The sequence below is a fragment of the Acanthopagrus latus genome, chromosome 8 (assembly GCF_904848185.1).
Source record: "Acanthopagrus latus isolate v.2019 chromosome 8, fAcaLat1.1, whole genome shotgun sequence".
Classification (NCBI taxonomy): Eukaryota; Metazoa; Chordata; class Actinopteri; order Spariformes; family Sparidae; genus Acanthopagrus; species Acanthopagrus latus.
In genome coordinates this window covers 19,405,952-19,433,436 of record NC_051046.1, presented here as the reverse complement: position 1 = coordinate 19,433,436, position 27,485 = coordinate 19,405,952, and the positions used below count along the sequence as shown (strand labels likewise).

General features: G+C 42.5%; 2 protein-coding genes across 4 annotated transcripts in view; one reads left to right on the top strand and one right to left on the bottom strand.

Moving 5' to 3' along the window:
- Window positions 1-1,359: 1,359 nt before the first annotated feature.
- Window positions 1,360-21,783, top strand: slc6a15 (solute carrier family 6 member 15). 2 transcript variants are annotated; one of them, XM_037107566.1, is made up of 12 exons: window positions 1,360-1,494; window positions 3,007-3,506; window positions 9,421-9,578; window positions 10,627-10,753; window positions 10,878-11,059; window positions 14,892-15,002; window positions 16,385-16,626; window positions 17,137-17,335; window positions 17,506-17,698; window positions 18,663-18,822; window positions 19,093-19,255; window positions 20,415-21,783. In XM_037107566.1, the coding sequence occupies exons 2-12, from the start codon at window positions 3,206-3,208 to the stop codon at window positions 20,793-20,795; spliced, it is 2,217 nt and encodes a 738-aa protein (XP_036963461.1). In that variant the 5' UTR covers window positions 1,360-1,494; window positions 3,007-3,205; the 3' UTR covers window positions 20,796-21,783. The 2 variants fall into 2 exon arrangements, with proteins under 2 accessions (XP_036963461.1, XP_036963462.1); XM_037107567.1 differs by lacking the exon at window positions 1,360-1,494 and adding an exon at window positions 1,913-2,372.
- A 310-nt stretch (window positions 21,784-22,093) lies between these two features.
- Window positions 22,094-27,485, bottom strand: part of lrrk2 (leucine-rich repeat kinase 2) — a 30,960-nt gene continuing 25,568 nt past the window's right edge. For both annotated transcript variants that reach the window (XM_037107557.1, XM_037107556.1), the window contains exons 43-52: window positions 27,235-27,335; window positions 26,851-27,063; window positions 26,474-26,667; window positions 25,125-25,197; window positions 24,740-24,930; window positions 24,292-24,444; window positions 23,965-24,191; window positions 23,035-23,103; window positions 22,798-22,934; window positions 22,094-22,672 (exon numbers count right to left, since the gene is read on the bottom strand). In XM_037107557.1, the coding sequence (XP_036963452.1) occupies window positions 22,810-22,934; window positions 23,035-23,103; window positions 23,965-24,191; window positions 24,292-24,444; window positions 24,740-24,930; window positions 25,125-25,197; window positions 26,474-26,667; window positions 26,851-27,063; window positions 27,235-27,335 (1,346 nt within the window). In that variant the 3' untranslated portion in view covers window positions 22,094-22,672; window positions 22,798-22,809. The remainder of the gene's footprint in view (window positions 22,673-22,797; window positions 22,935-23,034; window positions 23,104-23,964; window positions 24,192-24,291; window positions 24,445-24,739; window positions 24,931-25,124; window positions 25,198-26,473; window positions 26,668-26,850; window positions 27,064-27,234; window positions 27,336-27,485) is intronic.

Below are 27,485 nucleotides of genomic sequence, written 5' to 3'. Positions count from 1 at the left end.
AGCGTCTCCAAGACAAAGAAAACACATCCTTGCATGTGAATGCAACATGGTTCAATTGAGGACAGATGCCCTTTATATCCCAGCAGTTCTTCAGTAACTTATAATCACATTATAATTCAGTATAAAAGTGATTCTAATGTATCATGGGAAAGAAAGAATAGAAAGAAAGAAAGAAAGAAAGAAAGAAAGAAAGAAAGAAAGAAAGAAAGAAAGAAAGAAAGAAAGAAATTCACTGACTTATATTTTTATGCCCAAACAAACTAAATAAAGACTCTCTTTGTTGTCATGACTGAATAAACTGAATAAACAAACCGACCTTAAAGGACAACACAGTTTCATACTGTTTTACTTTGTTTACATTTGGTGGACCCTGCCACCTCTGTAGCTTCAAACAGTGTTGAAGGACCTTATTTTCCTCTGAGAACAGCTTGATGTAAATACTCTCGTCAGTGTGCAATAATGTAAATATTTGGGGAGTTTTTGTTTCTTATTTATAGTCTGAACTGCTTTATTTCTTTAATCTATTTGTTTGTTTGTTTGTTTGTTTTTAAAAAAAAAACGTATATTTGTACTATTCATAACCACTGTTTCAATTGATGCTCTCTATTTAGTGATGGGGATTTACCCGTTGTGGGAAAACAAAGTGCCCCTATGTTCTATGATTATTCTGATGTATGGACCTTTGTTTTAACTATTTGTTCATGCTTATGTTTATTTTTTATTTACAGTAGCACCAGCCTAATGTGTTACTACAATGTGTATGCTGTAGTCTCCTTGTGTGAAATGACTCCACATGACCATACATTTCTTGATTTAAGAGAAAAAGCCTATTTATCAAATTTGATTTCTAACTCGCCTTCTGTCTGGTTACACTTTTGCAATAAAGCCACGGCGGTTGCGCGAATGGATGACGCGCAACACTCCGACCTTGACTAAAACCTCGCTTTTTTACGTTAAAACGATGCTTCCACCCTCGACGCAGCCTGTGATATGATATGAAAAGACAGCATGGCAATTAAATCGGTATAATTTCCAAATTAATATATCCAGTGAGGGATATGAGCGTTTATAAACAAACGCACATTGCATTCTGAGCCGAAATCCTTTCCGTGTAGTAGTGGAGCGTACCAAAAGGGAACAACAGGGAGGTAGCGCAAAGCAATACGCTTAATTCACATGAAATCTTACTGTTTTCTGGCATTTTTGATATGGGCTGTCATAATGTCGAGATTTATAACGTGTTCGCCGTGACACATAAAGTGGATAAGGAGTGGAAAACGTACGTCATAGGGGGCGTGGAGGGCGGCGCACCCCTCCGAGAGTGCCCCGTCCCCGGCTGAGAGCTAAAAGGAGCCAACCGCCGCGTCTGAGGCTCACTGGCGAGTGATTCACACAGAAGCAAGTATGCCTGCCCCCTGCATGTGCTCTCACAATTTCATTCCTTGAGACGCATCATTTCAGAAAAAAAAAGGGGACGACTGTTATTCCACACTGGTGAGTACCAACCATCCTCAACGGGATTTATTAGGTTAACGATAAAGGCGTGTGATGTGTGCCAGCGTGTGTGAGGCTGACTCAAGGTGCCAGTGCGCATGATGTTGCCGGCCAGCGTGAATGATGAAACACCTCACATGGATGTCATGAAGACTGGGCGGGATGGAGGGTATTAATTTATGCGTATTTTTTCCCCTCGGAGAACAAACTGTGCCCGGCGTAGAACAACGAGCCACATGGCGCCGGTGCGACTTTTGTTGGGTTCATTAGTTTTTAGCACTCCATCCTCATTTTTGCCATTCTGGCTCATCCATCGGCCCCCTTTTTTTATTGTTTTTATTTATTTATTTATTTATTTTTTCGTGTGTGGGTTTTTTTTTTTTTTTATTTTATTTTTTGACTCATCATTCCTGAGTCATGTGCAGTCAGGGAGGGGGGGAAAAAGCCTCTTTTTATGCGCTCACTCATCCTCCGCTCTAACTCAGACGTACCCTGATTTGCCAGCAATAGCTGCGATGCCACAGCCTCAGCATCAGTCGTCCCTTTTTTTTCCGCTGGATTATGAAACGACGGCCTTTGCCTCATGCAAACCCGGCTAATTTGGAAGCGATAAAGGAAATCTATTAATCACTTAATCCCCTGGTTGGTGGAAAGCGGAGGGGATACGTTGTATTTTAGCGACATTGGCGAGTCGGAATTGTTCCGTCATATTTTAAGAGGCTCCAGGGACAAACATATATGTGAAATGCTTCACCAAGACGCCCCTGGGATGCTGAAATGTTGAGGACGAGGATGTTGCGCACCTAACCTAAACCCGCCTTTGGGTTGGATAGTGTCCACACCCTTGTGCTATTTAAGCTTGAACCGATGTCATACAGGTATTACATTATGATCGTGCCTTGTGTAACCCGATGCTTCCTCGGCTCTATCGGTCATGGAACGGGCACATGTCTGCGCCTATTTTCATTTTGTAAATGGATATTGAGGGCTTTCCCCATCCCTGAGAGCTGGGGGGGGGGGGAATTGTGTTTGGGTTCGTATGCAAATAGCCTCCTCCCTTCAATTATTCACGAGGGTTGGAAACGAGATACCTCCAGACCTGTCACAGTCGCGGTCACCTCCACAGCCAAGGCCCAATGTTCCCAGGGTTTATTGTCAGAGCTGCCATTCATACAGCAGATTTTTTTGCCAGCCTGCGTCAGCCATGTGATCTCCATGTGAGGAATAACTCTGCATCCCCGGGATAATAACACCCTTCTGCATTAAGGGGATAAGCAGGGAGTGTGAACCTACGGATTATGCTGTGTGTGAATGAGTATATATGATGTGCAATGCTTGGAATCGGCCAGTCGGCCATTCATGAGGGCAAACGAGAGGCTGAGTGTCAACACAGAAGTCAGTCTGAACTGATGACGAGGCTCTTAGCAGTGGCTCAGTGACAAAGCAGTGCCAGAGTTTTTCACTTTTTATTGGCTCTTTACCGACTCAAATGTTTCTTCTTCTCCCCCGCAGACATTTGGTGATAATGACGAACTAAACTTCGTGATCACTCCATCCTTCCACAGACTGTCTCAAACCAAACCCCCTTCCAACTCGCAGCTTTGCACGGTCAAAGTTTCGGAAAAGTGACATTTCACAGACGACCGGCCTTGCGCTTCCAGCCCGCCAACCAAATAGACGTTCCACCCCTCGCCCTTGATTGCTTTATCAAATGCCCAAAAACAGCAAGGCCGTCAAGAGAGAGCTTGACGACGATGTCACAGAGTCCGTCAAAGACCTGCTTTCCAACGAGGACGCCTGTGATGATTCCTTCAAGAAGAGCTCGCTGATCGTCAACAACCATGAAGGGGAAGGCAAAGAGTGCGACGTGGAGGAAGGGGGATCGGACGGCGAGGAGGAGGAGCGCCCGGCCTGGAACAGCAAGCTCCAGTACATCCTGGCCCAGGTTGGCTTCTCTGTAGGCCTCGGCAATGTCTGGAGGTTCCCCTACCTGTGTCAGAAGAACGGAGGGGGTGAGTTACCGTCAGCAGACGTCTTGAGGTTTTCACTGTTGGCAACCACGTGATCAGTAGGCGTGAGAAGAATAGAGCAACTCCAGCACTGTGATAGTCACAAAAAAACACAAGATTTTCTTTACAATTGAACATGATTCAACCATGTACTGTATACGTGTTAAAGGACCATTCTGGGTATTGCCACATGGCTTTTCTATCAGAATTTTGGCTGATCATTCATAGAGGTTAATCAAGATTCACTTTATTATTGTTATTTATATTATTATTATTATTATTATTATTATTATTATTATTATTATTATTATCGTGGAACACAACTCCAGTTGAAGTTCTCAATGCTACATAAACTACTAAACAAATGTAATTGAGACACACAGAATAACTTTTCATGGTGGAGTGTTCAGGGGTATTGAGGCCACTTCATAGTCTGGTGGTACAGCAGTGGATGCTTCTGTATCTGTTGTCAGAGAACATCTTACTGACAACAACTCATGCACTAATGTAATTGCTTAAATCTGGAAATGCAACAAAGTCGATCAGGGTGGGGAAAAAAGAAGCTATACTGATAATGAAATTGTTGTAACTAATTCAACAGATTTGTGTGATTTTATTTGGAGGTAAAACTGAAAGGGAGAGCACCCAAAATGGCGGTAAAATGAGTTTATGCACAGGAAACCCAAAGTCAAAGTTGCATCAGAAAGTTTGTCTGTAACCAGTGACAGTTACAAGATCATTTTACCCTTTGATCCTGGTTTCTCCATTTGACTAACCAGAAGACTGGTGTGAAACATGCCTGTGCATATGATTACTATGCCATCTTTCCACTTCAGAATTCTTTGTAGCAATGCTGCCACATTGTCAGATCTCAGCAAGTAACTTGTGAGTACAGCGTTGTTACTGATAGAAATAATGGCCCACGAAACTGAAAGACGCAAGTTGTAATTCACTGGAGTGATCTTTTAAATTGAGTACAGTCGGAGAATAAACGTGCAGGAAGCCAGCAATCATTTCACATATGCTGACATGCTGAAAGTTGTCTAATGAAGCACAAAATGACATGACAGTGAGGCATCAGGATCTTAAGGGCAGGAGCTCGGATTTAACAACTGAATAGGCGCGAAGATGATGACTGTAATTGTAGTTTCTGAAAGAGATCAGAGTTTGGACCCACTGGTAACAGAGGGCAAATGAGGACAGCGAGCTGTGATGTTGCTGAGGAAGCTGGAATGGATAAATGTATGATAATAACACAGAGACACCCACGTAATCGTATCTGAATACTGTCAGGTCAGAAGTATAGTCTTCCTCTTTATCCTGTTTTTCAGGTTATGTAGCTTTTTCTATCATACTTAATGTGTTCTGTGTTTACAGTTTGGGAAAAGGGTCTTATGCTATGATAAGAAATACAGTTGTAAGAAAACATTAGCCAGAATCCTCCAGTAAGTAACAATAGATCGTGAGGTTCCAGCTTTTAGCCCCTAAAGAGACTCATCATGATTAGTCCTGAAATTAATATTTGCAATCAACATACACCAGACAGATGCTGGTGTAATGTGCTGTGTGTTCAGTGTTGCCTGTGTCAGAACCATGAAGTCCTTCCCATGTTTCATGCATCTTTCAAAACCAGACTGCTCAGTGACCTTGAGGATCAACACGAGGGTCACGTGACCACGCGTGTCTCTGTCGGTGTGCAGCCTGCAACATTTTACCGGCTAAACAAAATATATAACCTCATAACACTGCTGTCAACGTGCAGCAGATCATTCTGCGAGCGGCTCCGGTGCTCATGATTGTAGTCTAATAACAAATCATTCGACCCGGCTGCGATCAAAACCACATTTCCCACAATGCCCCGAAATCTGCACACGCAAGAGCTGACCGCAGTCTATACTCTAATGTGTACGTGTCCCGGGAAGGAGACAAGGTGTTGCACTTCCCAGCTGGAGATTATGTAAAGCCATTGACTGACTCAAGAAAGCTGATTAAATGAAAACCGTCTCAGACAGGTTGTCTTAATCCATGTCAAGTTTATTGGTGCAGCCTATTGTCGTTGTGCCTGTGGGCCATACTGATCCACAACGGTTCCTGTTTCCATCCGACTCTCGAACAAGACAAGGAAAAATCCCTAAGATGTTGTTAAGGACATATGTGGATTAAGTTGTTTAAAACTAATATTCATTATCTTCGTCTATTGACATTTCTGGCTAACTACACATTTCTATCTTTACCATCGTGAAAAAAAATTACACCAATAATTCTAGACCAAATGTGCTATGAAAAAGCATTTTTAATTAAAGGAGTTTCTTCAGTTGTCATGTAATGCTAATACAGTTTAAAGGTGAAATGGCTTGTTTGAACCTGAATGTCAAACTCCCTTTGTCCATGCATTATTATGTGTCATTACCGTGTGTTAAGCACATCCCATGAGCTTCAGCAGTGTGAGACTGCCCAAAACTGTTTTAAAAATACATATACTGTTCTTCATAAAGTTGCCAGTGGCAGTAAATGACCTACATTTATGTTAATCAGTATAACAAAATCACAATAATGTTAATGTTATATACTTAAAGTCAATGAAATCAGTCCATTTAAGGAAAAGTTCCACATAAAGCCTTTACATTGTTCCAAGTTAAAGACCAGGTAGTGATGGGGTCTGTGGACGGGGGATCTTTGATGGATGTGAGGTTTGATCGAAGAAGTCGGTATGAAGTTTGGGCAGCTTGGTAGAGCTTGAAAGATTTAGGAGGGCCAGCTGTGTGTGTGTATGTGTGTGTAAAGTGAATCATGTTCTTACAAGTTTGTTCTTGTACATAATTTGCGTAAGACCCATCTGTTATTATCTGTGTGTGTGTGTGTGTGTGTGTGTGTGTGTGTGTGTGCATGTGTGTGTGCGTGCAGGGGCATTTCAGTTCAAATCTTGACCTCTCTGTAGATGCTGTCATGTTTTTGTGTCTGTTTTAAACAGCTCTGGTCACCCTGCTGTGTTCAGAATAATTAGATTAAAACGGGGCAGGTCTGTGTGCTTGTGTGTGTTTTTGTATGTCATCTGAGACTTTATTACCGCACACAACCACAGGAACCTCTCTGTCTGTCTGTCTGTCTGTCTGTCTGTCTGTCTGTCTGTCTGTCTGTCTGTCTGTCTGTCTATATATATATATATATATATGCGTCATGTTCAGGTGGTCACATCATGTACGGTGTGCACACGTGTATGTTCGTCATTGCCTTTCATCTACTTTAAATTTCCTATTATGGCTGCATGGTGGGTACAGAGGGGCCTTTGATCTTTGAGTTTCATATTTCATATTTTCAGTTCAGTCTGTAAAATGTCAAAAAAAGAGGTCCAAAGAGGCGAATGATTCAAGCGTCTTCAAATCAAGAGTGAAATAATTTTCAAACTGCTTGTTTTCAGTGCAACACTAAATGATAAATGATGAACGTCAAGTATTTGCTCAATCAGCTAACTGTTTCAGAGCCCATAAAATGGCTTGACAACTTTCCTGGGGAAGGAATAATGATGAGTGATGGTAGGTGGAACTAGCATGAGTAACAAAATAAAGCACCTCAGTCCCTTTAAGGTTTTAGAAGCATAAGCTTAGTGGGCTAAGCAATAATAACAATGTTGTTAATATTCTCTTGATAAAGTGAGTATCCTGGATCTTGATGAATGAATGACACACCACACTAATTACTCTCAAAATAAGGATCAGCATCCTGTTAACATGGCATACACTGGTTAAAGTTAAGTAACAGGTATGGACCAATCCCCATATTCTGAGAGACTACTGGGAACTGCAGGTGTGGTTCAGGTGTGACAGCAGAGAGAAACGCCATCGTTTATTTGGAAACAATGATTCCTCAAGAGGTTACCATAGATGCTGCTTCATCATCAGTAATATTTTTTCACTTAGGGACGAGCAAAGATTAGCACTGAAGGCTGCGTCGCCCAGCTGGTTTTGGCAGGAGTTTGATCGACCAACTGGTAATCTTAGGATCACTTAGGAACGCATGATTCCTAAGTTAGGAAATTCTTCAGGTAGGACAGTTCTGTAATGGCTGTATTTCTATCCTAAGATAAGACGGGAAATGCAGTAAGTAAACATGTTTCTATGATACAAAACATATGAAACATAATAAAAGATAAGATTTCAGACTTTAAGACTGGGGAAGTTTCTGTAATGAGGCATCATCCTGTGTTTTATTTCTTAGTCCTTTTCCCCCCCATTCCATGAGAAATTCTGTCAAATGATATTCGAGTTTGTTTTGTTTCGATCAGCCGTTTGTCATTTCTTGTAATACAGATCATCCATACCCCGTGGCTACATGCGGTGTTGCCAAATAATACAAGGAAATGCATCTTGTCTGAACAGACCGGATAAACTAGATACTTTACATTCATGTACTGTAAGAGAGAGAGCTGTGAAACTATTTTTAAGAGATGAAATGCACTCTTTTCAGGCTGTTTGCTTTCTCAAAGTGCCATCAAAGCACCTGAATGTCAGAGGGAGACTGTCGAGGGGTTTTAAAAAGACAATGGAAACCAGAGGAGGTTTTGATGTCAAAAGCCTCCTCCCAGAGTGAGATGTGTACTCAGTGAACCAGAATGTGTTTTAATATTAGAAACCAGTTAGTGTACTGTACATATACAAACACACGTGCTTAAAACAACAGATAGACTTACACACACACGTACTTCCTGTCTGTGACCACTCCCATCCAAGCCAGACCAGGGAGGGACAGCAGGACTCAGGGAAGGATGTGAATGAACGTCCTGCCAGATGGAACAATAAACCGCGCTGAAAACAGAATGAAACCAATCTTCAAAAGAGTACACCCATGGCGGAAGTCTTGACTCTGTCATCAATGACACATGGCAAACATTACTGCGCTGTACCAGGGCACGCTACCAACGGTAACATGTAATGTTTGTGGTGTAGCCTTGTGAGGTGAGTTCACAAAAGTGGATTTTCAGTTGGTATTTTTTCAAGTGCAAGCATCACCGTGGCAAAAAAAAAGTGTGTTTTCAAGAAAGGGGCGGCTGGTTTTTCCACCTATAGCCTGACATTCTTTGAAATGATTCGGTGGTTTTTCTCACAAAACCTTCAGCGCGCGCAACAGGTGCTTTCATTTCACGTGAGGAAAAATCTGCCCGCTCCGCCGTGCCCCGCGTGGAACTGGAGGACAACAGGCAACATTATCTACATCCTACCACCGGCCATTCCTCTTAAACAAAGGCTTTTAGGTTCTCGTCCCACCGTCATGTGCCTGGTCGTCTCGCTGCTCACGGGAACTCTGACTGTCACAAGAGATGTGGCCCCCTGTGTTTTATTGCACCACACTATTACAGCCTCTCCTAATGTTAGTCATTCACCCCGAAACCTTAATTCTAGAGAAGAATGTCATCTTTATAACGTGCCTCAGAGAAGTCCCACTGTAATTTAGGTAATTTTAGACTTCGGTATCTTTCCTGGTTTCCAGAATTTTTTTTGATTGCACCACGCGCCGCAGGGGACGTATTAGGGTGGAGACGCACGGATACCGCTCAGCAGATGTGTGTGTAGTAATTTTTGTCTGTTGGGGTGATAATGAGACGGATACTGTTAAAGAGGCTGCTGTGTATTTTCATGTGCTTTCAGGCAAATGTGTCACCATCAGGGGGATGTTAGGCAGAAGTAGTTAAAGTTTAGCAGGCTGCCGTGTTCGTGTGTGCGAGTCTGAGCAACCCTAACAACGTGGCAGATAGAAAGATAAAGAAAAGCTGGTGTCTGTGTGTTCGTGTGTGTGTGTGCGTGGCTGTGGTTACATGTGCCACTTTCTGGAACTGGTTTCACCTTACTGTTGTCTGATGACACTGTTTCCCTTCCTTGCGTGTTCTTTGTCTAACGTGCTGTTGCATTGTTTTGACCGGTAGGAGCGTACCTGGTGCCATATCTCATCCTGCTGGTACTCATCGGCATCCCGCTGTTCTTCCTGGAGCTCGCCGTGGGACAGCGGATCCGCAGGGGCAGCATCGGGGTGTGGAACTACATCAGCCCTCGGCTGGGGGGCATCGGCTTCGCCAGCTGTGTGGTGAGTCTGACACGGGGGCCCGATTCAAGCCTTTTGTGACACATCCATCCAGTTTGGGAATGTAAATAAGTACATTTAGCAAACTACTGTGCAATTCTGAGGTAGTTTACTTCAGCCTTTTTCATTTTGTGCTACTTTAAATTCAGGCAAAATTTGTACTTTTTACTCCAGCACATTTATTTGATTATTTCAGTCAATAGTTACTTTGCAGATTTGATGGTGCGTCATAAAATAGCAGCACATTTTTGGATTATTTTATTTCATGTGCAATTAGATTTAAAAAAAAAAAAAAAAGAAAGAAAAGAAAAAGAAAAAATAATTTTTGGCTATAAATAAATAATGTCATATTTAAAGATACATTACATTGCTGCATTTTGAACAAACCCAGAGAAATCTATAATTTCACTCAAGGTAACTGTGTTTTTTATTTGGTCCCCTGTGGCTAAGAAGGAAGGAGGAAGTGAGTGATGGCTGTTTAATAATGACACTCCAAACTCCAAGTGTGTGTTTTTTGTTTCAAAGAGAGGCCTATAATGGCAGAAATGACATAGCATAATGTTAACACACTTTAATAAAAAAAAAAAAAAAAGCAACATTCTGACCTCGAAAGCAACAATGTTTTGACCCCAGGATAACTAAGTATTCCATTTTAAAAATGAAACACATAGGGAAATTGTTATTTTGGAACATTGTTATATGTGAAAAAAACAATACAACCTATATATAACCTGAAACCAGTTCATTGCTATCTCTGGAGGAATACAGGAAGTGATGTAGTCTGGGTTCCCGCCAGCAGCTACAGCAGAACCAGTGACTGTACAATGGTCATTCATGCATGTCCAAATGAGGCCAGACAGAGAAGTGACATTTCTGTAGTAGTCAAAGTTTTTTTGTGATACTTTTCACAAAAGTTTAAGTCTTGAGTCTTCTTGTTAGAGAAAGAATTCACTGAATATATGAAGGATCAGTGTCAGATTTGGCGCCCTGCAGGATGATTTACACGGCCCGAGAGATGATTTTGAAACTGACTCACCTCTCTTGCCTGTAGGTGTGCTTCTTCGTGGCTCTCTACTACAATGTTATCATCAGCTGGAGCCTCTTCTATTTCTCCCAGTCCTTCCAGCAGCCTCTGCCGTGGCACGAGTGTCCGCTCGTCAAGAACAAGACCAATACATGTGAGACACGTTGGAATTCTTCAGACCACATTCGCTAAACCAAGTCACTGTTACAGGCTGCAGTCTGATTTCATGAAGGTTTTTTTTATAGCTGTGGCATAACTTCTTAATTTTTTTCCCAAAGATGTGGTGCCAGAGTGTGAGAAGAGCTCGGCCACCACCTACTACTGGTACCGCGAGGCCTTGAACATCTCCAACAGCATCTCTGAGGGTGGAGGACTCAACTGGAAGATGACTGTGTGCCTGCTGGTTGCCTGGTCTATTGTTTGCCTCGCCATGATCAAGGGAATCCAGTCTTCAGGGAAGGCAAGTCTCTCCGTTTGCATTGTTTGCCCTCTTGATGTTTTCTGCAATCCACTCGCAAATACTTACATCACTTAGAGGTAGAGTGCAAACTGAAGCCAGGTCCAAAGACACTGTTGAATGACTCCTGTGATGTGACTTGACAAATTCTTCTAATGACTCAGTCTCAGATCTGACCCTGAGAGATCATGGGATCTTGAGTGGGATCAGTTTCTGGATCATCTTATTTTATCACCGCATAGCAAAGCTGACAGTAGCGTGACTAGCATCCGGAAGGATTAGCCCACAGGCTAGAGGTTGGCCTTTGCTTGCAAACTCACCCGACGCCTCTGCTCTTTTACAGTAGATCTTTATCATTCCACACTTTCTCATATCACATGACAAGCATTGGCCGGCATGCTTCCAGGGTCATAGTCAAGCTTGCGTTAATTGGAAAAAATGGTCACACTTTTTAATCTTCCCAGAATTAGCTTTGATGGGGAAGTCATTTGATTCTGGTATTATTATCCTCGCTTCTTATGGCAGGCCTGGGCCAGTTGCAGCAAAGTGCAGGGTCAGAATTAATACAGTATATTTCAGCAATCACATTTTTTCTTTGCAGTACAGTAAGGTCTTAGACTTAAATGAACTTAACACAGTAAAATGAGTCTTTGTAATGGTGTCAAAATCATGAAGAATTAGCCCCCAAATCTGCAGCTCTGTTGGGATTTTAGCCTCTTTTAGCTCATTAGTACAGCACATTCACTCTGCAGTTGAGTCTCAGCTTCATTCATCAGAGTGTTGTGCACAGTTGTTTCCTACACAAAGGCTCTGATATACCTGCTGTGCGCTAACATGTCACACAAAGTTAGCAGCTAGCTAGTGAGGAAAGTGGAACATCTAGCTGCTAAGGAACCTGATATTTTGAATGCAGCTTTTGAATGTGGTTGGTGTTTTGTGCCCATTCCCCTCGCCATAAAGTATGCATGCATACTATGCATACAAAGACACAGTCTTCAGGTTATTAAATATCGTGTCAAACATAATTTTACAGTGAGGTCTTGGATTTGAATGTACGCAACGGAATTCTTGGTTTTACAGCACATTTATTCTGTAAACGTCAGCTGCGTTCATCAAAGTGTTTGCAGTAGACACAAAGTTAGCGACTAGCTAGCGAAGAAAAGTGGAACATCTAGCAGTTATGACCTAGATATTTGTCTCAGTAGTTGGTGGAGAGTATTCCTACCCTATTTATCAGGTAGTCAGACATATGACTCCAGTGTTTTGCTCTGTGGCTGTTGGAAGTAAAGTTGGCAGCTGCTTGCTAATGTAACGTTATACATTAAAGCTTTTCAAGCCGATAGACTGTGGTGGCTGTGTATCAGACTGTTTTACCCCTACTGACCAAAAAAAACATGCAGCTTTAAAGATTCAGTTTTCAGGTTATTGAACATTGGGTAAAACATTTTAGGTGAAAATAATCAAATTTCACCTTTGAAGAATTCAAGGCTAATATTAAGTGATATTTTTAGTCTGTTTAGGTTCTTGTAATGGTGTGAGAAATATTAGCTAAAGTCACCAGCTAAACAGACGCTGCCACCTTTGTGGCAGACATTGTCCTTAGCTCAAGTCTTATCCCAACAGCTGTCTGCTGTTTGCTTGGCTCCACTGAACCTACGTCTTTTGCGCTGCATTCACCAGAGCAGCCAGAGACAAAACAAGATGGATGCCTTCAACAACAGAGGTGATTTAGTCTTGCACCCTGCCACCGTTTGCACTGCCAGACAATCTCATTTCCCTGTCTGTCTGCCACATGCTGCTTCCTGGCGAAGAAATCTCGCTGATAACCACACAGTCACTGTCACAGTCCTTCCATTGACATAGAATGTTAAGGAAATAACTCTCTATTTTTGCAAACAGACAAAGAGAACCACCCAAGAGACTGATGTATTGTACAGTTTGAGCCAGATGGTCTTCCACCAGCTACCTGGTGTTGTTGGATGGCCTTTTGAGTTGGCCAGAGTAGAAAATGGGCAGGAACTTTTCCTCGAAGGGGCCAGCTCCAAGCATCTTTGAAGTGTAATCAGCGCTGTGCAGCACAAAAGAATATTAATGCCCTCTCCATCCATGTCCACAAAAGCTTCTTCCAAGGAATATCCCCACTGCGATCTGCATTTTCTCTCCCATTCGTGTGTGTGGGTGGGCGTGAAAGGGATCAGACCATTTTGGTTACCATGGTTATACGCGCTCTTTTGGCTTGGCTTGATTGTCAAGAGTGCGGCGAGGACGGGGGGGGGTATGATTGGTTTATGACGAGGGAGAGAGGAGAGGGCGCTCGCACGGATTCAGTCACATAGTGGTTAATTGGAAATATTTGAAAGAGTTTAGAAAAAAAAAAGCCTTCAGATTACCTCTGTGCTGTGTATGAAAAATCTCGACAATAACATATCTCTGTCACCATGGGAAAACTGAACCTTTTGTTTTTGAAGATAACAGTGCAGTTCTCAGAAGACGACCTTTGCAAGAAGCACATGCTATCTGGCATGACACGTAATCTTTTATAAAGAAAAAAAGTCCCTTTTTTGATGGAACATAAGAACTGAGGTTACTGAGGAACAGACGTGTCCTTATCACACAAAGCGGCGTGTTTGGCTTTGTGCTGACCAAGGCCACAACTGTGTTCTTAAACAAGAGCACAACGCTGGGAGGCGTAATCAGAAAGGAGCTGACAAGAGCCACGGCTGAGAGAAGTTTAAAGAAACGGAGCACAGAAAAAGTATTCCAACTGTAACATGTTGCTCTATATTTTGTCTTAAGTGGTGATTCATAAATGTATTTCGAAGCTGCCATGTGCCATTTGCACAACCAACTTTGCATCCGAGCCGTTGTCAAGAAACTGACCAGTAAAGAATGTGCCTGTTTGATCTCTGCGGCCACCGCACAACAGGAAATTCCCCAGTGTAATAAAATTTCATTTTATGTTTCAAAACTGCATGATACCAGTAATCAAAGCTAGGGGGACAAACATTTCAGACACTACAATATTACGAAAATACTTAATACTTAAACTTTCACAATATACATGAATGAATCCAGCTCCCCTCCCCACCCCCCACCCACCCACCACCCGAGACGAGTCATTACGCTATCTCCCCCAGAGCTACATGTGGACCACCGTGTAGTAGACGTGATGTCTCGGAATCAGCTATGACTCAACCTTCAACCATCTCCTGGTGCCTGCCCTGCACCCACACCCTCTGCCCGTCCTGTAGGCCCACGTGTCACAGTGCAGCGGCTGAGTCAGGCCTCTCCCTCTTTAAGTAACACCTCGTCCACACAAAAATAAGGAGGAAAAAAAAAAAGAATGAGAGGCCTGCTGTCTAATTAGCACGATGACTGGACAAAGGGTGTTGCACAGGCTCAGCAGCTACCAGCTCTGGCCTGGGACCCTGGTTACACAGCTTCTAAGACACATTTTGCTCGGATCTCAGTCTCCTTTTTGCACAGTGTGATGCCAAATTATTTTGACTACCACTGCATAAATAGTAAGACAGGAATATCACACCACATTTATTTTTGCACTCTATTGTCTGACGAGTATTCCTCAAAGAGGAACTGAACACAGACACCGTTTCTAAATGTTCCTCTAAGAATCTAGAAGCCCATCAAAAAAACTGTCATAGACTGGGTAAAACACAATCAGACATCTTCTGACTGTCAGTTGCTTCAGTTGCTCCTCTATTGTTCTGTTTAATGTCTTCCAAGTTGCAGTGCAACGCACTCAGAAGAGGGACGAGACATTTACTGACTTTATTGATGTTTTGGGGTTTTAACACGATGCTCTGTATGCTTGCAGGTGATGTACTTCAGCTCCCTGTTCCCCTACGTTGTGCTGATCTGCTTCCTGGTGCGGGCTCTGCTCCTGAAGGGCTCTGTGGACGGAATTCGACACATGTTCACACCAAAGGTAATTCACATTTTAAAGCCCACTTGAGCAAATTCAGAGCAGCGAAGCTTTTGGAGTTAAAATGAAGTCATCAGAGAAAGTTCAAAATCTACATCAAGTTTACTATCTGACATGATAAAAGGAAAGCATAAAATCTTCACATTAGAAAAGCTTGAACCAGCAGAAATGCTTGCTTGAAAACTGACAACAAGAACAGATTGACACTTTGCCAGTTCATTTTCTGTCGATCAGCCGACTGAGCACCATTCGCTGGAAATGTTAGATATCCCCAACTGAACCTCTGGAGTGCACATCAGGGCTTTCTGTATCATCAAGCAAACACTGTTAAATTAAAATCGCTCTCTGTTCAAAAAACAAAAAGGTGTCTGAACTCAAATACTACATCTCGACTGTAATAGGCCGGCTCTTCAGCAGCAACGGACCAATGGCTCCTCAGGCTGAAGAATCGTGTCACCATGGAAACAGGAGTTACTGAGGCGTTACGTAACGGACCTGCCGAAGACGCTCAGACGCAGCGGAGTCTGCCTGTCTCGTGTCTGCTCTTTCTCATCGGCCGACATCTTACAACTTCAAATGACACCGTCTTCCGTGTACCTGCAGACATCAAAGTCCTGCTGGGTGTGTTCTGCTTTGTGCTCGGAACAATCTGAGACTCTTGTAACAGAAAGCCAATGCGCGGCAACTGTCGAGGTGCCACGTGTCATGCGGCACAACGGTCGGTCTGGTCTGCAAGATACAAGCAGAAATAAATGTAATGACATCAGATAAGTGGAAATGACGGACTGCTGATTAAAATGCATCCTTGAATTAATTCGGGAGACAAACCTGAGAGGAAAATTGGACCACATTTTTATTTCTTCAACTTTGAGCTTTAACTTTATTGTCCAGATAGTCAAAAATTCTCTTGCATCTTCTTGCGGACAGCAAAAATATGTTAACACCCCAAACTAGGTCCTATAACACATGTGGCATCATAGCGCCCAGCCGTCATCATCCAACCCACATTCCGCCACTGTTGCTCAGTAATCTGCCATCATTTTTTCTCAGCTATGAATAGATACCGACTCACCAAAGCTCGGAAAAGTTTTTTTGTTTTATGTCTGTAATTACCTTGTCCATACAAGATTCAAAGATTCTAATTCTCTGGGACTTGGAGAGCTCCATATACTGTGGATTTTGTTGTTAATGTTATCCTGTTTAGTAATAAAGTATTTTGTTAGTTTGGAAAATGATTTATGACCATTCATCACAAATAGCACTGTATAAGAAAATGTCCATGTTCCCTAAGAACATACATCTATATCTTATATATTAAAATAAATATAACAAGTTCCCTTCTGTGATACCAAACTGAGCCATATCTGCCCTCATTGTGTTTCCAGTTGGAGATCATGCTGGAGGCCAAGGTGTGGCGAGAGGCGGCCACGCAGGTCTTCTTCGCCCTGGGCCTCGGCTTCGGGGGCGTCATCGCCTTCTCCAGCTACAACAAGAGGGACAACAACTGCCACTTCGATGCTGTCTTAGTGTCTTTTATCAACTTCTTCACCTCCGTGCTGGCCACCCTGGTGGTGTTTGCAGTCCTGGGCTTTAAAGCCAACATAATGAACAGCAAGTGTGTTGCACTGTGAGTACGAACTTCCTCTCACATATAGATATTTATAGACACAGACGTCTTTGATAGATAGAGGCATTTCCTGGCGACGATAAAAGAGCTGATCTAGAAGTTCAAGTGTGAATGAAACTCAAAGTCAAGTCATGATTGAGGCTTGTAGTAGTTTTATTCTTTAGACGTTGTAGAAGCAGAGAAGGATGCAGTTTGGGGTAGTTTGGTTCAACTTGACCACCTCCAAACAGAGACTGCTCACCCGTTGAGAACACAAGTGTCAGGAATGTGTAAAAAATGATAAAGAGCAGATAAAGTGTCTTTATATGCTCGACCATACACTGAAATTGTAAGCGTGTTCTGCTAACTAATGTTAGCTTACGGTCTACAGTAGTGGAGCCTACGGGTGCAGCTTTAATCAACGTGGTTGCATATTGTGGAGGGTTGCCGGAGCTAATGTTAGCTAGCTAGCTACAGCTTGATCAGGAATCTGACATCCTGACCTGTGAAAACTTTTGCCCGTTTTTTCAGGAACACTCAAAAGATTGTGACGTTGTTGGGGAATGGCATTGAGCAAAGCCTGATCCCCCACCACATTAACCTCACTCAGGCGAGTGAGATCAGTGCTGAGGACTACAATCAGATGATAGAGGTCATCAAAAAGGTGCAGGAGGGCGACTTTGCGCGACTGGGACTGGAAACCTGCAGCATCGAGGCCGAACTCAATAAGGTACGTGCAAAAATTGAAGAAAAAAAAGTCAATGGCGGGTTAGACGAGAGGATTGAAACCACTCTCATATTTGAGACTTAATTTAGAACAGATGAAACTGTTGGGTTTTCATCATACATACCTCAGCTTTGGGTAAAATACAGGCTCTTCTTCTTCTCTCATCCTTACAGGCGGTCCAAGGCACGGGCTTGGCCTTCATCGCCTTCACAGAGGCCATGACTCACTTCCCAGCCTCGCCCTTCTGGTCTGTCATGTTCTTCCTCATGCTGGTTAACCTTGGCCTGGGCAGCATGTTCGGCACCATCGAGGGCATCCTCACTCCGCTGATAGACACTTTCAAAGTGCGCAAGGAATTTCTTACAGGTCAGATTGAGCTCTAACTAACTCTCTTTCAACTCATGTGAGGATCAGATCAATAATCAATCAGCAATACCCACTTTCTTTAAAGTAAAGAGAGGGTATTTTACTTTATTTGACTATCCAGATAACATCATACAAACAGCTTTTTGTGTCCAAGCCCTTCAATTTGAAGTTGTCTCGTGTTCAGTAAAGGGACTGTGATCCTAAGGGTCATGCAGGTCCCAACAAATGTTGTGGGTGCAGGATATATGGCGCACATGTGGGTGGATGCAGGATTGCAAAAAGTGTTGTGCAGACTTCTTGCACTGTATGTTGAAAACTGAGGTAATCTTTAACTTAATCCCCAGACGTCTATGAAATCTGAAGCAACTCCAATCAGAAATAGTCAACCTCTCCATATATGGATGGGTTATCTAATGTGAATGTACATATTTCAGTGTATTTGTTATTTACTGTCTAAATGCATTAATTTTTGGATGATCAACGCCTAAAATCAAGTATCGGTCAATGCTCAAAGCCTCAGCAATATGGATCGTTTTTTCTATTGTTGCAAAGCAGCTGTTACTTGATTCCCTAGACATCCATTGACTAAAGCTCAGACACTCATACCTACTATACGGTATCAGCATTCTGTCCCAATATACAGCATTCAGAGGCAGAGGAAAAAGGAATAACCATCTCCAAAGGCACCCAAAATTGAGCCATTCCCACACATAGCGGCGCAGATAGAAAACAAAGAAGCCGCTACATCACAGGTTTGATTAATGATGCTCCTGACTCAGTGGCGCTACACACTACACTGAACAGATGTGGGCCATCCCTCAGGTCGTTGGACTCCATCAGCTTTAAATGCACTCCATTTTAGTTCAGTTTATCTCCGCTCCTCTTATCTGAGTTTGGCAGTGAGCGGCAGAGTCACGACAATAATGAACTGCACTGTAACTAACAACCCACCTCTCTCCTGCAGTGGGAGTCTGCGTGCTGGCCTTCTCCATTGGTCTCCTGTTTGTTCAGCGCTCAGGGAACTACTTTGTGGCCATGTTCGACGATTACTCGGCTACTTTGCCTCTGCTAATAGTGGTCGTACTGGAGAACGTGGCAATCGCGTGGTTCTACGGGACTGACAAGTAAGTAAACAACGTCGTCGTCTGCATATCGTTGCAACCTTGTCTGAGTTACCTGTCAAACAAGTGCAGAATTAAAGCTTTTGCTGGCTATTTAAGTCTTGAAACTAAGTAGAAAACCAGCTATCATATCAAATCACGTTTCAAATATACACCTAGTTCGGTTTTCTATACCTGGGGCGTGGGGTTTATGAAGCAGAACCATGCAAACTATTGTGAATTCTGTACCACAAGCATCTGATCTCCCCTCCCGCTGTGCCACCTCCCTCTCAGATTCTTTGAAGACCTGAAGGACATGCTGGGCTTTACACCGTACCGCTTCTACTATTACATGTGGAAGTTCATCACGCCCATTCTGCTGCTGGTCCTCCTATGCAGCAGCTTCATCCAGCTGATCATGACGCCGCCCAGCTATAGTGCCTGGATACAGGAAGACGTGAGTAAATGTCTCCGGTTTGTTTCTCCCGGGACCAGGAATCAATGGGGGTGGAAGTTCTCCAAACCTGGAACAAGTTAAAAGCAATTTAAAGGGTTCAAAGTAAATGAGGCAGTAGCTAAACACGGTGGAGAAAGAGGCAAAGTTTTCACAGATAAACACATGTTCAGGCGTCTTTTAACCCTCAGACAATCAACAGGATGTGTGGCCTGCCCCAGAGACATTCAAGCACCTGTTTGATCACATCAAGAGAAAATCATTCATTTTAAAAGCTTCAGTAAGTGGAGTAAAGGCCAAATGGGGAGAAGTGTCCCTGCATAAACTCATTCATCTGTCCAGTGAGGCTGACACCTCTCAGCTCTCCCGAACAGCTAATTAAATTCACCTGCAGCTGAACTAAGCCTCATTGTGAGATGGATTTACCTTACCTGAGTGAACACGATGACTGATCATCTTTTCTTGAAGTGCAGACTCTTAATAAATCCAAACAGATCCTGAAATGAAGCAGTGAGAGTGGGGCTGCAACTAACAACAATTTTAATTTACTGGTTGTAATTGTTTAAAATAATTGTATTTTATCACCACTATCACTTTATTTTACTATGAATGTTAACTGAATGTTATTTTATGTCATTTAAATTTGTACATTTTGAATGGCTTTGGTTGTTTTTAGTAGTCCATTTTGAGACTGCTTTTACTTTGTTGCTACATATTTCTTTTTTTTTCATTGTCTTTTCTTTGGTTTGTTTGACTCAGTGTAATTGTAAATAAGTTACGACGGTTAACCCTGAATGATATTCACTTTATAATGATAAATAGAGAGAAAAGCAGCAAGCCATTGCATTGAGCAGCTGAAAATAATTGAATTTTCTCATTTTAATAGTGTAACAGTATTGAGTAACATGGGCCTGATGTAGATATGACTTCAGCACAAATCTTAAAAAAAAACAAAAAACATTATAGATGAAATATACCATTATATTCAGCATATTCTAGTGAATGTGGAAGATGAGATGCCACAGCCTGAGTGGCTATTACAACAATTTCTTGAGGGAAAGAGTCCCCGCACCAGAGTCTTTGTCATTTTAACTCTAAAATGACATCATTCCACATTTCACTCCAGTTGCTCACAGGCTGTCTGCTTCTGTCTGTCTTCCAGGCCAAAGAGCAGACCTTGCACTTCCCTACATGGGGCATCGTAGTCTGCATCTCCCTGGTGGTGATGGCCATCATGCCGGTGCCCGTGGTCTTCGGCCTGCGCTACTTCAACATCATCGACGAGAACACCAGCGGCCTTTCCACCGTCTCCTACAAGAAGGGCCGCATCATCAAGGAGAGCGCCCGGCCGGGGGAGGATGATGACGCCAGCCTGATCCAAGGCAAGTCGCCCAGCGAGGCGCCCTCGCCGATGCCCGGCAACAGCATCTACCGCAAGCAGAGCGGCAGTGGAGGCACTGATGCGGACACCGCACCCAACGGCCGTTATGGTATTGGTTACTTGATGGCTGACATGCCGGATATGCCCGAGTCGGACTTATAGACTGACTGTATAGTAAGCCCTGCCCGGCCATACCGGCTGGCCACTCCTCCCCTCCAACCCTCTGCGTGCGTTTAGTTGGCCGTATCATCCATGTAATTTCACTTGTCATGTATATTCTTTGTAGATATCGTAGCTGCTCTCTTATTTGTCGTCTCTGAACCTTATATGACTGTCTACCTTAAGAAAAGGTGTGGGAATAAATGTCATTCTTGTCTAACCCTTTTGCTTGGCTGCATCCCAAACTCATCTCTAGCTCCTGCTCCCTCCGGCCTTTGCCTCCTCCTCCTTGCAGATGCTATAGAAGAGAAACAGTTTAAGCAATAAGGTGCGTGCTCCACAGGGCCTACTTGAACAAGAATCTGCACGGAGGAGTCTGCAAAGGGGCGGGTTAGGAGGTAAAGAGGTCATCTTGGGACTGTGTCTGTGGGCAGTGTAGATCAAGCCAGCTTCGAGTCCTGCTGTAAAATAAGTGGCTGTGTACATTATGACCCCTAACTGCTGGCCGACAAGTACTCAGATTACTGTAGTAGCAGTGTAGCCGCTCTGGATGGCGTAACGATGCAAGAAGAGATTTTTGTTGATGAAAAGTTCAGGTCAACCGAGTTCAAACAGCGAGAGGATGGCCTTTGAAAACCACTCCCATGATTGTTTGAGACAAAAGTGTGCCTAAGTAATTTATATTTGTTTATAGAATACATGATGGACGTTGTATATTTAAGGTATTCTGTAAATATAATATAAATATTATAAATATATTTATCTTGATAGTTTGGATATCAGAACACCATGTTTTTAAGGTTCAGACGTACTTCAATCCCTTAACTCCTGTGTCTTTGTTTTTTTTTTTACATTTTACTAATGTGCTGTCAATGTTTGAGAGGACTAAGTCCTCCTTGTAAATATTTTTTTTTCCATGAAATGGCTTCAAATGCAATGTCTTTTTTCCCCCCGTCGAGATTAAAGACCCAATATGGTCCATACCCTGAAACTGATGCTTGTGATTTTTTTTTTTTATCCTCCAGTTTAACTTTTCATCAGGACAAATTTCTGGTTGTTCCCAATACGCATGTCATTATTCCTCTGAAATGACGGATATGTTCATGTAAAAAAAACAATATTAACCATTCCAGTATCCGCAGACAAATACTTAATGTTAATAAATGTACTTTGGAAAGCATTACAAAGGAGAGTCATCTAAATTCTATAAATCTAGAAACCCAGTTAGTACTTTCACTTTTCCACTCATCTCCTGTCCACCATAGCCTTTGTACCCCGACAACAACATACACAGAGAGCCGTCACAGTACATAAAATAATATTTACTCACTTGTTCTGTTTGACATAAACATCATAAACAGGTAGCACAACATAAAAACTGTGTACAGAGCAGGCAGCATTTGAGAAATCCCGTGTTGCGTTTACTGATGTGGAGTGAATGGGCTCGCAGGTAAACACACACATGTACACATGAGAATAAATAATCAACTATACAGGTTTAGAGGCTTTTTTCCTTTGGCTTTCTTTCCAGTTTTCTTTTTTTTTTTTCTTATAGACAAGTAAACTAATCTCTAATCATTAGCAGCAGGAAGTCCTCCTGAACATCTGCACAGCACACAAATTAGACCATCTGTGTCCCTTTTCAAAGATTGTCCTCATCTGGTAAAACACATTATTTCGTAAGTGCATCACAAAAGAGAAAAAAGGAGCTTCTTGAATCAAATTCTTTTGTGTGTCCCCTCATGAATTCTTTGTCTTCAGGTTCAGTGCACTGGAAAAGTACGTATGGCTGTCAGAAAGTGAGGTAAACATCCCCTTCAACATGTCCTGCTGCTGACACATCGATCCACTGGAGAGTTGATCCCTTTACAACGAACACTCTGTTCATAAATTAAAATAAAATGGTGTTGTTTGTTTAATAAAAAATACATAAATAAATGCCAATATGATCAAAAAAATCAAACAGACATTCATTTAAGGGCTTATAAATAGAAACAATACATACAAATGTGTAAGCTCAGTTATGATGGAGCTGCTCTCTCATTTTGGCTGCGATCTGCTCTCTTTTCTCGCAGTGTCTGTTCAGGTCTTTGACCTCCATCGGCAGCGTGCTGTTCCACACCATCAGCACAGACTCCTCGTCTGAGAGCAGAGACAAACTCACGCTTCAGACCAACTCAGAGAAAATGCTTTTGTAAAACGTGACACAAACTTAAAAAAAATAAATATTATTTTGACTCACCAAACTGATTCTTGTCTTGTGGGAGTCTCCTGCCCAAAACCAGCACCACGTTCTTCCAATTTAGTGTTTCTATTCATGAAAAAAAAATTTAATTACACATCAGGCACAAAGGCTTAATAGAAAGGCTTGTTCAGATGCAGCCTTTAAACAAGAAAATAATGACAACAAAGCACAGGGGTGAAGGAAGACATATTGTTGTGGAAAAAGAATCAGAATGACTCAATAGGCAGACAAACCCAGTGGCATGCTGGGTTGTTTGTTTCACACGTTTCTTCACACAAACAACCCCGACAGACGATGAATCACTCCGAGTGAAGACAAAAGAAATACCCAGCTGTAGTGTTATGAGTTTTTTTCTACGGATTACGCTTATTTCTTTGTTGTTTTTAATCTTCTTCCGTCATGTGTGTCCACTGCCGCATTAGGCATTACTTTAATAAATCCAGTAGAATGTAAAAGAGATGAAAAGATGTAACCAGTAAGTATTTTGACCTGAATTTTAGGCCAAAAGGTTGGAAGTTATCAATAGACAATTGAGCTGTTATTATCACCATCTCTTCTGAAACATGAACTTATGCCAATGAGGTCAATAATAAAGGTAGGTGATTGCGCTCTACTAATACTATGTAACAGCTGTCAGTATGGACTCCTCTCTCGAAGAAAGAGCTGTTTTTCTCATCAATATGCAAATTTAGGCAACATGGTGCTCCAAAATCCAGTGAACTCATTTAATATATATGGGGTGACTGTGGTGGACTGTTAGATTGAGGTTTCTGTATCAATAACTGTACCAGGGCCAGTTTTTGCAGGAAGCTTCCACACACAGACACTGTGACGACACATGTGATCCCATGCTCTCATGGTAGAAAAATACAACTAAATCAATAAATGCAGAAATAGTTAATGAGGTGAATATAAGTGAAGCGCCACCTATGAGTGCAGAGGCAATGTAGCGGATGGAGTCGCAGCGGGGGGCGATGACCTGCAGCGTCTGGTGCTTGGAGAGCTCCAGCAGCAGCAGATGGCCCCCTCTGGTGCCGATCCAGAGAGCTGCAGCGCTCTGCACCAGCAGGGCCTTCACTCTGGCCCAGGAGGGAGCCGCCTCTGTGGGCAGCTCCACCTCGCTGCCCTGCCGTCCTCTACAGCCGGAGTCCTGTCTGCAGGGAGAGATTAACACACAGCTGCATTCTGGTAGGCTGTAACAGCAGATCATGGACTAAAAAAAATGTTTGTTCATGCAGGCATGCGTGTGCGTACCTGATGATCTGAGCACAGTCGATGCAGTCCACCATCCTCTCGCTCCTCTTATCCCAAACCTCGACGGTCGGCGTCCCGGCTTTGTTCAGGTAAACGTATTTATCCACAACCATTCGGGACACACACGCTTTGCCAGCCAATGACCGCTGCTGCCTGAGGGACACGTACACACACATCTTGACATAACGACTGACCTTCACTTTAAACTTAACTTTTTCACCTTGTCAAACATGCAGGAATAACTGTGAAGAAAACACAGATTGTGATGGACTCAACCCATTTACAGCCTTCATATGCAGGAACACTTTTTTCATAAAATAACAATTGCTTATTCTTCAGCTGCACCCCACTCAACACACATCAACGCCCCACGATCTCTTTCCAAACAACTTCAGCTCAGCTTTCAATAACGAGCTGCTTCTCATTTCCCAGCCTGTCACAGACTCACTGGAAAATGAGGTTTGGTCTCGTGTCGATGGACTTGCACACATCGTAGTCGGTGGTAAACGAGTGGATCTTGGTCCCGCAGCCGGCCCACACAGACCTGCTGTCCAGCGCATGCACCGACTGGCCCAGACACATGACAGGCGTGCTGATGTTTCCCACAGCGAGAGTTTTAACCGGCTGCCCATTCTCCTGCTGGAAAGAGAGGAGGAAGAAGAGCATGAAAATCCAAACTGTTTACGGTTACAATGTCAGGATATATTTACAGCAGGGGGAGGATGAAGTGGGAGTAACATCTAAAAGAAATGTCAGAATATCAATGTTTAAAGAAGACAAAAAAGTCACGTTTCAAGAGCAAAACATACGTGGGTGTCTAATCTAATATTTACCTTGAGCACAGAGTCCTCATAAACTGTGAGTATTCCATCAGCTGTCCCAACCAGCAGGTAATTCTTTCTTTGGCTGAAAAGAAATGGAAAAAAAAATAATAATGAAAAAAGCTTTCGTAAACAGGTTGAAGATTCAGCATAATTATCTGATTTCCAATGTTCACAAATGTTAAATGTTACACATGGATCTCCTGGAGGATTTACACAAAATGTAAACTGTGAGTTTAGTAGCAACAACGTCATTTCCAGAACAACTTTAATCATCATTCACATGGACTCTTCTAAATCAAGAAATAAAATGACCAAAACTGGAATTTATCTGTATGTAAATTATGTAGATCATTAGCTTTATTTCATTAGAGGCCATGAACGGCTCTGGATAATATCAGTACTAAAAAGTAGAGGTCTGTATATTTTTACCTCAGGATGCCACAAACTTTAAACTGACTCTTTATCTAGCAAACATCATCTGGCATCATGTTTTAATAGTCCTTCATGTTCAAGACCAAATTTAGTCCAATATTTATGATACTGACAGCTGAACTATGACACAATGCTGATGTTAGTCAGTGCGTTTAGTTGTTCGGCTCATTGAAAATCTTCAGCTGGATTCATGAGATATTCATCATTCTCAAAGAATGACTATCGAAATATTTAGCAGACCCTCTGATTCACAATGTCCTCTAGCACCACTGTTAGATCGAGATGCTGGAAAATGGAAACCAATGTTTTTGTGAGCCCCTAACTTGTGCTAGTTAGACCAGAAATTCAATTTTTTGTGCAAGACACATCAATATTTTACTGGCACATAACCAGGAACTTTGTTTAATTTGTATTTCATTATCAAGAAAAGTTAAGATCCTCGAATGAACATTCTGAGGAAATAAAATAAAAATAGAGGAAATAAAAATAATAACATAACTAGATGCATATCAAATAGAAAACAGACCATGAATTCAAATGGGAAACTATACAAGAGCAATTAAACTGAATACAGCAGACAAAACTACTTGTACTGCACTCAAGCAAAGTGACATAGAGGAGTGGTTGATAGCATAGTTCAGTGCAGCACAGTAATATCACATCATCTACTGTAACAACATACACCAGAATAATGTCTTATTGAAGTAATTATGTTTAGTGTTTGTCTGTAAATAATGGAATATAATGTAGCATATAAAATAAATGCAATAAAGCAGTATAACATATTAACATAATACAATTAATATAATGCATGAGAATATTTCAATGCACCACATAATAAAGTAAAAAGGAATGTGTAGCAGCAACGCATTAAATTCTCCACGAGTGTACAGTCGCATCAGTTTTTAGTGTTCGGCGACACTTACGTGCGTCGAGGGTGCACGTGGAAGTACAATGAGGTGACAGCATCTTTGACTCTCTGCAGGTGGTGCCACACAGACGGGTCCTGAGTGCTGATGACCACCAAGGAACCCGATTGTGTGCCTGCGACCAGCCAATCACAAGCCTCCTCAGGGATCTGGACGATCACAAGACACAGGACGGGACTGGTGTCGATCTCCTGCAGGAGTGAGAAAAACAAACATAAAAGGAAGAAGTGTTGCTATAAAACACTCAAAGTCTTCCAGTGATGTTATACCAGCCAGTAAACCTTGACGGTTTGTACTGTGCTTATTTACAGCTACACAGAATTTCAAGGCAAGTTTCAAGTCAAAATCAGGTACATATTCGGTGCTGTTGGTACCTGTGTAGTAACTTTGTTGGTGTCCAGGTCCACAGCTGTGATGGAGCCCAGTCGCTGGGTGCTGCTGCCTCCACCCAGCCAGGCTCTGTGGCTGATGGAGGAGCCTTCACTGCTGCTGGAGCTCACAGCAAAGCACTCAGCGTTGAAGGCCCGGGGAACCACCGACTCCCTCATCAGGCACAACATCTCCCCTGAATTTAGTCGATCGAATACCTGCACACATCACAGGACACACAAGTAATAACTGGGCCCTGAAATCATGAAAGATCTTCATCATGGAAGTCTACGGCTCATCTCTACATTGCTCTGCCTTCTTTGACTGTCTCAGTAAAATGACAGCAGCAGCGCCCTCTAAACACAGACACATATTCTTCAGGTCCTGACCTGAGCTGAGGTGGGTCGAGCTTGAGGGCTGTTCCTCAAACAGTCCTTCATGAGGGCCTGGAAGCCCGGCCAAGGTGAGCAACCGTAGTGTTTTACTGGATCTGTGTGCAAAGCAGTGAACATGTCTGAGAACTCTGCATTTTACTTTCAAAGCTATGAACAAATGAATGAAAAAAGACAAGAGATCAAATCCATAGCATTCACAACCATCACTCTTAGATAAAACAACCCCACTGTCTGGTGCTTTATTA